The 10,668-nt window shown below is 40.9% G+C and overlaps 1 protein-coding gene across 7 annotated transcripts in view; it reads left to right on the top strand.

Moving 5' to 3' along the window:
• LOC105265043 (latrophilin Cirl) overlaps positions 1–10,668 on the top strand; it is a 114,540-nt gene that overhangs the window by 87,751 nt on the left and 16,121 nt on the right. For all 7 annotated transcript variants that reach the window (XR_892040.1, XM_011302319.1, XM_011302318.1 and 4 more), the window contains exon 3: positions 7,530–7,716. Coding sequence is in view for 6 of the 7 variants with exons in the window: in XM_011302319.1 (XP_011300621.1) it covers positions 7,530–7,716 (187 nt within the window). In the remaining variant the exon portion in view is untranslated. The remainder of the gene's footprint in view (positions 1–7,529; positions 7,717–10,668) is intronic.

Consider the following 10,668-nt stretch of genomic DNA (forward strand, 5'->3'; position numbering starts at 1 on the left):
AAAAAAAAAATGGGCTTCCTGCGAATTCAACATAAGGAGGGAGAAAAGGGGGCTGCGGTTTAAAGAAAATATAAAGCTAAATGAGAACAAATTCACGTAGCCTAATGGGTCGTTGGATGCTGCGTGTTGTTAGCGGTGTAGTACTGGCTACCGCATTGGAGCCCCCACACTACACTTATATTGTTGAAGCCAGCTCATCGTTTAATTCTCCCTCTCTAGCATCTCCCTCGCACCGTCCAATAATCCTTTATCTTGCCTGAGGTCTACATCCCAAGAGCTAACTGCCTTGTTTTTACAGGCGTAGCCTAAATGTATTTCTGTGTTCCGATTAATGAGAAGACGATAAACACCACAACACACACACACACCAACAGATTAACCCTCATTATATTAATCTCATAGTGCAGTAGTAAAGTTTTACTGAGCTCATACAGATATTCTCCGAGATCAATGTACAATGATATATTCAATTGTGCCTTCGCGACTTTCTGAATTCTCGAGAGTTCTCTCTGAGGTTGAATATCCACCGAGAGCCATTTAAAAAGTTGGCTGAAGTTGAGGATAGATCTGCAAAAAGCATTTAATACCGAAAGGTCATGAATTGCCGGCGGGAGTGCACCAGGGAAAGGCACACGGATAATTGCGATGTTTACCACGATATGCACCTGTGGAATTTCTATAATTTAATTGAAATTCGCTGAGCCACTATGTGGTAGTACTGTACAATAGGTGAATCTCATGGGCCGTGCTAGATAACGATAATGTAAACCACAAAACATTTCGGTGAGACCAGTGAGGGGAGAAAAAAATTATCGCGATAATAATTGTTCGTCCTCATATTTCCCAGAAAAAATTCTGCATTGCAATGATGGATACTAATTTTAAACTGGCATTCTGTGGACATTGATTATGCACTTGACACCAACAACTATGAAGTTCCCCCTACACCGTAAAAGTCTCCCAGTTTATTTTCTATTTTATTCCGAAGAAAAACTAAATGAAGATTTCAGGTGTCTGGTCACGTTGAATTTGAATGGTGGTAATGGTCCATTGAAAAGCAAACAATTCCATTGACTCACTTGATTCTCTCAACCAATACACTCTGTGAATCCTCTCAAAAACACCACCAAAACCAGAATTGATCGATCCAATCGGTAATTAGATAGGAAAAAACCGTTGAAGATGGCGTGAAAAGCATGGGACGGCGGAGTGCGGCGCCCTCAATCATCCGTAAAATTTCCAGATGGTTAAGCGCAGCGATGTTCACCGTTTCGAAGCCATTGCCCCGTCATCCTCGACTTGTCGAGCAACGCGAGGAAATACCCATAAGAAACCCAGTGAAAAAAAAAAAGAAAAAAAAAACTACACAATGAATATTCGTCTGGATGCACAATGCCCAGAGAGAATTCCCATAGAACCTCAACTATCACCTCATTTGTCTCCTGGTGGTTGCCTCATCCCACACGCCATCGAGATCCCATCCGGAACCCCCATAAACCGAAAATTAGTGTCAGGGAGTTGTCGAAGGGGTTACATGCGGCCTATTACGAGGCTAGCCTGTGATCATGGCTTTGAAAAAGCCCGCGAGAGGAAAAAAAATGAACCTAAGAGACCGGGTTAAAAGCAAAAAGATTGCCGTCGAGAGGTGCGCCGAAGAACACGGAAGACGTTATGGCCCCAACACATGCACGCCGATTCGATCTGGCGCCACGCCTCTGCACGAACTAATAATTAGACACCTTTATGCACGATTCATGCTCCGCCTATTTCTTTCTCGCACCCCCTTTGCAATTCCACATGTGCTACTCAACCGCCGCGCCCTCAACTATTCCACCCTCTCGCTATTTTTTTTTTTTTTTTGCTTTTTTTTTTCCTCCTCACCGCACCACCCACTGAGTGCTTGAGAAATTTTCTCCAACTTGGCGAGCAACAGCCGACAGTGGCAATTCTCGGCTAATTTAAAATCAATAACGTTGCGGGTTTACAGGCAGTCAAGCGAATCTCGACAAGTTTGATACATTGCACAAAATATTCGAGCCTAGCTTTGTCTGATTCAATGATTGGGTGGCTTTCCGAGTGAAGGACAGGGGAGAAGCTTTCAGTTAAAACGAGCTTTAACTTGTTTCCAACGGTGGCGTACAGTTTGTTTGGCTTCGTAAAAAGTATAGACTATACCTGGTTCAGTTGCAAATACCCAATGAAGCACGGACGTGTACTTTGAATCGCCTCAGTGATGCTTTTGATGTGGGCTTCCAACCGAACTGATGGTAGTTAGGTAGTTTCAAACTGCACCTCACTGATCGCCACTAATAATTACCAGAAATCAATTTACTCAATAATCAGAGAATTATGTTGCTGACCCTAAACTTTCACGTAACAGCGTTGATTCACTTTGGATTTTAGGGAATTTTCTTTTGTGGTGGTTCATTGGGAAAAATTAATTGAAGTTTCGTGGACAGTTTAGGGGTGATGTTGAGGGGAGCCTAATTGTCTATTCTCAAAAGCGACAACAGTGAGTTTCACAATTGACTTTTATTTTCAATAGAATCGCAAATATTTACCGCTACCATAAAAAATGGGCGGAAATTATCCGTCATTTATCGTTGCGTTGCCTGAGCCAAAATGTGTCAATTTTTCATGTTGATTTTTCAATTCAACGTAAAACGATATTTTCATGGACGTCACCAATCGCTGATATTTCCGATATAATTTCTAATTAAAATCCACGGTAATCTGCGCCTGAAATGCAATCAAAAGTTCCAAATGACTAATAATAAATATTGAAGCTGTACAGCAGAACGAAATTCACTAAAACCATATAAAAAAAACCTCTACCAAATATTTGAACCACAATTTAGCTCACTCTAACGGAATATTCCCTGCAACCATTAATATCAACAACAAATCAAGTTATTCTCTCCGAGGTGGAAATTTGCCCCTCGCACTCGGCTGTTTTTCTTCCAATAATTAGTAATGAGGCGCATGAGCATTGACATAAATTCATCATGAAAGTCTCCAATAAATAACCCCGAACGTCATAGAGGCAATTTTTACGAAGAAAAACGTGAAATCTACCTGGTGGTAGTGCGTGCAGCGACGATCAAGGCAAACGAGTCCGGCATTAGATGGGAAAGAAGAGGCTCATCACCAATTAGGTGGTCACATGTGCCCCGCAGGTACTGGGTAAAGTATATACACTCAACTTTGCCTACTGAAGGAAATGAGAAACCGAGTCGTCTCGTGGCAACCATCAACATATCTCCCCTCTCATGCTCTGTGCATGTAGTTGTGCCAATGTGAGGTAATGGAAAAGACAGAAAGCAGTACCACTACCTAAACACATGGTTATCGTTGACTCGGTCTAAACGACTCCTCTTGTACCTATGCACCAGTCTGTATAACGCCTGGTACTAATGCCAGACTGGCCACCTAATCGCTCTATGCAAATCACAAGGCGGCCCCCTCGCTTGACGCATTCGTGTATAATCAATGCCACCACTTGACATCTTGGATCAATGCTGAAATCCCAGCCAAATCACGTAAAAGCTGGTGCTGCAAAAACAGCGTCATTATAAAAACAAAAAATTGAAATCACAATTGAAAATAATTCGCCAAATGGCACGGTTAGATGCACTCATACTGTTATTAACTTTCTTCCATCTCATTCTGAGGAAATGCTAACTATTAATCCTCAGTTAAAGCGGAAAGTCTCACTAAATTGACAATGTGCACATGGTGTTGGGTTTGATGGTGATATTCTCAGGCGGATAGTATCTTCAATTATTATACCTCGCTCTAGACACGAATTTTCACAGCATTTCGAACAGCTTATACTGTGAATTGGCGACAAACCGAGGAGTCTCGAATCAGTGCATTAACAGGTAAACATTAACTCTCGGCGAGAAGATGATAACCCGAGAATATCAGCGATAAGGGCTGCTATGGGAAATTCGAGTGTTTGATGCTGTGAGCCATTATACTTATCTGCTAAACTTTTTATCGCTCGAAATTTCCGCACTCAATGATTTATCATTTTGCTGCCCAAGTGAGTTTCCGGTTGAGGTGGTGAAGGGGATGCCCTTCGTTTTATTGAGGTTAAGGAGGGAAAATGGGCTCCGGACGATTGGTATCGTATCGAAGGAGAAATTAATTAAGTAGCGTCGAGGTTCGTTGGAGATTCGTGGCCGCTGGAGATGAGGTGGGTCTGTCGTTTCCCCGTTCCCTCTTGGCCGTTCCTTCTCGGATGCACTTGGTCGAGAGGAGGTTAGAAAGAAACGTATGAAATGAGAGAGAGATGAGAAATGAAGAGATGGAATGAGAGAAAAAAAAAATTTTGAGGAACGAAGCGAGACGAGCAGAAAGAGTCCCGGCTATCAGGGTCATTAGTTACGGATGTCCCGTCCAAACCGACGACCACTCTCGTCTCGATAAACGGAAAGAGAGGTCTGCCTGAAGGTTGTGAAGGAAAGACAAGGAGAGAAAGAAAGGGTAGGGGGGTGGCTGGGCTATGCAACCGGTAAGAGCCACAAATAATATCTATAACCCTTGGTAATATAACGGTCAGCTGAAACGAACGGTTATCCGAGCCTCTTAAAGTGCACTACAATGTTTTTTTTTTCATCTGTTTCTCTTGTATGCTTTCTTCTTGTCTCTTTTATTTTTTATTTTTTACTGATATGCCAAAAACTTACACGACCGCCTGGAGTCAGGGTTATATCGTCATTTCTCTCAGTCGTTTAATGCGGGCTGAGGTATGCCGTGGATGAGAGAAAAAAACGAAGGTATTCACTATAATGGCCGCTGTGAGTCACTAATTGAAAAGGAAAAAATTGGATGGAGGATAAAGGGAGAGTGAATTCTTCGGTGTTGAATGGGGTAATTTATGTTATTGTTATGAGATTTTTTAATTCTGCTGAATTTTAGAGAATATTTTGGGGATTTATTGGGGTAATTCTCTGGCTTAGGCTCCTCCTGTAATCTCGTGTTGATGGAGCGGTGAGGATTCAGCTGGATTAGTAGAAAATTACTGCTGGAATTTTTGACACTTTAGTAGACTAAAATCGAGCAGTGACGTGTTACACAAAATTAGTGACGTTGAAATACTGTCACAGTCGATATAGAAGCTACTATTGCAATGAAGATCCAGTTTTATGAGTTGAGTGATGTGCTTTATGTGCAATGCCATCGAGGGGTTATCAATGTGAAAACGAAAATTAATTACTCGATTTGCTAACATTAATTGCGCTCGGAGGGGTCAAATTTTTTTTTTGGGGGAATGGTACTCGTGAAACTGAATTTTTAATTCATTTTTACCCTCAGAATACCCTGGAAAATATTCATTGAGCATGGAGTATTGTAAACTGTTTGAGTTCCGATGCAAAAGAGCTATTTCCGTTGGCCTATTGATCTTTGTGTCAATATTCACTGGTAAATTTTGCACGATAACTGCGGCCACTCCCGTTCCCTTTGACATGGAAATACAATTTTTTCCGTCGTCACGATGATTGTCCCGATTTTAATTATTGAAGAATCATAACAAAAACACTGACATTCCGAACAGAAACACCAATTTTCGTTATCTCGATCTGTATTTTTCCTTCTACGCAATTAAATTCATCTATCAGTGAATTCATCGAGCATCTGTCTGTCCAAGTTATTTCCCAACAAATCTGTAAAACAATTTCAATACTTTTCATTCATCCGACAGAAGCTCAATAGGAAATTTCAAAAAGTCATTGACACTTTCCAAAGTGATATAAATCTCCCCCGGGCCCCTGAAACTCACCACATGGCATTCAACTTCCTGCATTACGTCAGCGCGCGTTCCAACAGACCGGGAGATCGAGAGAAAAAAATCCCCCGACATATTTTCGCACGTGTTCTTCGCGCGTCCCTCGAACAAAACGAATGGAAACATGCCGAATGAACGAATAAAGCAAAAAAAAAAAAGCCCCATCACCCAAAAGAAATAACTAAAGAATCGCCACGGAAAATATGACCCGAGATTGTGCGCAATGCGATTGGGTTTTGTGCGCGTCGCGGGAAATCAGATAAGGGGGGTCCTTCGGATCGAGAGAGGATTGCGCGTCCTCTCCGTAGGTATCCCCCACCTCTTTCCGTCGCGAAGAAAGGAGAAGAAAGCCCTGGGCTGATGGGGCCCGGACCCAAGAAATAACCCAAGTATGTATCGAGGAGTCTCTTTTGTACGTAACATGCGTGCATAATTTACACGCGGCTAAAGAAAGGTAAGACGCTCGAGATTTATTTTATCTTTTACCAACCGAAACAATGAACATATCTGAAATGCTCTTTGGTGCATCACGAACGCATGAAATAAGGGAAATAAGGGAAATAAGGAAAATAAGAAGCGAAAAATGCTGGAAGAATAAGCGTTGGAGAAATTGAGAGGCTTCTTATCACAAGCAATATTATTTCTACCTTTTCCTGGGGCTTTGGAGACACGCGTGTGGCCAGTTGGTAATATAAATGTTATTTACAAGGGCATAAAGCTCTGTTGTAGACAGGGGGGGCCAGGCCCCCCTCTGCAGAGAAGAGGGCAACGTTGAGAAAATGAGAAGCGGGTGTGAGCACCGAGAAAGGTGAAAGCCCATGGGAATAGTGGATACCGCAAGAGGTTTTCAAGTAGTGGTGATGTTGGTATTGCTGGTGTTAGAAGGGCAGGCGTGTCCGCCGTTATCTCGTTTGTTCCGAAGGATGAAATATTGACTGGTAGTTACAGATACTCCTCACTTGAACCACAAGACTTATTTTTTAAACAGCCGAATTATTTTGCCAATTTCTTAGTGACTCCGATGGATTTCAAGAAACTCTCAGTTATTCCGAGAAAATTGCATTCCTTCTCCATTACGAATCACCTACACAGCAATTGCCTTCCATTCTGGCTCATTACATATTCATTTACCAGTTTCTCAATATCACTCTCTCCACAATTCAATTTCCAGACCGCACGAATCCATAACGCGATACATGATACAAATCCCCGGTGATTAATTAGGTCTAACGAAAATTATTTGGCTGTACCCTACTAAAGTCGTTGGAGTAACACGTCAGCGAAATACTGGGTCAACATTAAACTACCTCGGGGCCAAGAAGAGTGAAATATTGTTCTCAATCAACAATAGTCCCGCTGTGTTTCTCAACATCAAACTCACGGATAAAAATGGGGAAAAAAGAAATCCATAAAGCGAGACAGATGTATAAATACGTATATATATCGAGTTTGGTGTGTTCGAGAAGGAAGGTAACATTCAAGCTGACGACATCCCGCTGCTCGCCAGTATCCTTTCATGTTGGCCGCCCTGTGCGACAGCAGGAGGTATCGAGGCTTAAAACCACTGTTATATATATGTACACAATCACCCCAAAGATCCCAATGTTTATTCACCGGTGATTGCACATAAATCTATTATTGCCACATTAGTGGCAAATTCTTGGGAATTTTCCCACAATTTGCATAGTCTGGGGAATAATCTGTTGAATTCTCAACTTGAATTGTTTTATTTTTACAGAGCGTTACGACACAGCCTACGAGTGCGAGGGCAAAACGCTCAAGATTGAGTGTGGTGAGGGTGAACTGATACACCTGATAAGAGCTAACTACGGGAGGTACTCGATAACGATATGCAATGAACATGGGAATACTGATTGGAGTGTGAACTGCATGTCGCAAAGTTCATTCAGGGTGCTGTACGCCAGGTAAGAGAGTGAAAAGAATATAAACGTTAAATCTGGGTTTCCAATTCCAATTTCACTGTTTTTATTTTTATCTTTTTTTTTTTTTCTCACCGTAAAACGCACATCTCGCACAAGAGGATTGCGCGAAAGAGGAGGGAGGAAAGAGAGGCTTGAGGTAACAAGTTGAGAAGAGTTGGGTCAGGGAAATATAAAGAAAGTGAACGAAGCGGCTTCACTTGGTAGAGCGAACTGGCCAATTGCTCGACCATTGAAGCTCGCATTGGCTCCGGGTATACGTGGATAGAGAGTCACCGTCACTCCTCTATCAACGATCTGATACCCGTTGCTGAGAAAATTCGTTGGGGCACTTTTCCAGCTGCAAGCCTTTCTTTCTCCGTCTTTTTGGTGTCTTTTGGCGCACCAATAATCGTACAATCTCACCTTATCCCACTCTATCCGATCAGAACAGACCACTCAGGCTTTGGTAAAATAATACATACATTTTATCTATAAAGGGAACGCCTTTCGATCCTCATTTCCATGTTTTTGTCAATATTATTCTTCACGATTACTCTATCATTTCACCGTTAATCGTATCCCCTGGTCTTCATTCACTGGTTTCCCATGGGCTATCTATTTTCCTTTTGGTTACTGGCGTCATCCATTTTCTCCCCCTCAGTCACTGTGAATAATCCCCGAGATTGATTGAATCAAATTACGGCTTAATGATTTTATTTTCCCTCATTTTTAATTTGCTTTTTGCTGCATTGACTTTTTTTCATTCAATAATCATCATTTTCCCTGAGAAACTCATCAAAATAACAAATAACACTACCATACGGTCCTCTTTAATGGGAGTTAGTCCGCTTGTACTTTTTTCACGTACTGATTTGATTCATTAAGATTAACAAACGTGACCCAATTATCTCTGTCAGCGACAGGCATATCCATGAACTATCTTCCTGGCTGGGTTCAATTTGAATATATATTTTTTTCGTAATTGCTTATTACATTCATTTGAAATTTATAATTGTACCGAATACTGCTGGTCTTTTTACCCACGTTTATGACCAACGAGACTACCGTCTGCCTTTACTCTGAAAAAAAAAATTCAGATAACTTTGACTTTCTCATTTCAAATTAAAAATTCCCGGTATGGAGAAACAATTATAAACAACCAGTTTTTACTGCTCAAAATCCATACATTCCTCTTTCTTCTCCCCTGGAATTATCGAGACGGCATCGGTTGGCCAGTCGACTGATGCGTTGCGATATATCGAGATGATCGAAAAATTCATGCGTTGTTAAACGACAACATTCGCAATCCCCACATCCTACTCAACTTGTGTACGAGTTTGCATGCGTTAATTACAAACAAGTGATGAGTCCAGAGGGAAGTGAGACTCCCAGTTGTTATCTAATCAATCATAGAAATAGGAAAAATTACTTCTGCCTGAAAACTTTACAATGCCCATGAGAAATAATGTTATTATAACTTTTACTGTTATCACTAATTGAAAAAAAATATTCTAAAATAATTGCCAGACGTATTTACTGGTAATCGTGTCAATGTTCAATTTAAAAAGATTTTTCAATTTTTTCGGGAAATCAATTTCGTTATTATTTATAATTTAGCAAAAGCTTTTCATAAAGTGAAATTTAATTCAATTTAGAAGACAAGTATCGATTAATTAGATCGCCATATCTAGTAAAAAATTATATCGAATAAATTTCCGGCATTACACTTATGGACAGAATGAATTTTTCCATTAACTGCATTAATCATAAGTACGTGTGCGTCGCCATGGATTGTTCCTGTTGGGTGTTACTGATTGTGATATTGTTAATCCACTCATTGATCATGGAAAATATTTTCAATAACCAGTGCAAAGTGTGCCCCCTGCATACACCCCCAGAAAAATACAGCTCCGAAAATCGCGATTATTAACCGACGAGTATTCCGCGAGTATTCCGCGAGTATTCTGAGCCATTGGCAATATCGGATTACTCCAAGATAAGAGACGCGAATTTTCAAGATAGAACTACACCCCAGACAAGTCTCCGAATTATTTTTACAAGCAATATGTATCATAGATTGCCCTAAATGCGAAAAATACCTGAAATATCCAAACGTGAGTGATGGCTCACGATCGATACCTACGTCATCACAACCGGTGCATTTTGAAGAGAATACATCGCATATTATGTAAGGTACATAGGTACATAAGGTACATAGAGGGTTGCGGTTAAGGACGAATGGGTAGGCGTTGAAACTGGTATTGGAGACAGGATACCCGAGAGACGCATTTAGTGGTTCTAGGTTACTCAAAATTGACATAACGGAGAACGAAGTCTTCTCCAACGATAACCCTGCGGAAAGTGTTAATTGTTCAAGAGCACGTCCACTATTGCTCTGCATAAAATAAAAATTGTACCAAGCCCGTGTTTAATCACCAACCCCAACAATTTTCCGCAAAACACGATGACATAATCCCCGACAATCGCCTATTACAAACCCATTCCCCTTCAAATTAACGAAACAAATTATTAATCAGCATTAATTACCTTTTTAACCCCTTTTTACCTGAAAATTTTTATCCTGTAATATGCAGTTGAAATAATGCCACAATCACCAGTGCTACGAGCATTACGTGAAATTGCCAGGCTGAACCTTTTCCCTACTTGCGTTTCATATTAAAATTAAAATCCAATTTTCGGTCGTGTCCGCCCACGCGAGTGGACCAATCCCCCTACCTCATCTCAGTCACCTCACAGGCTATTTTCCCGCGCCACCTTTAATCCAATTTCCCAGACTGAATCCTGATTATCGCGGTATGCTAATTGCAAACGAAATTCGTTAACGAGTCCACTGGTCTAATTAACGGGATCATTATAATACTGGCGTGTTCTAAATAGTTTTGCGATAAGGTTCAGTGATAGGTAAATATGAAGAAAAAATATTAGTGAATTAAT

This window comes from Fopius arisanus, unplaced genomic scaffold, assembly GCF_000806365.1.
Source record: "Fopius arisanus strain USDA-PBARC FA_bdor unplaced genomic scaffold, ASM80636v1 scaffold00027, whole genome shotgun sequence".
Lineage (NCBI taxonomy): Eukaryota > Metazoa > Arthropoda > Insecta > Hymenoptera > Braconidae > Fopius > Fopius arisanus.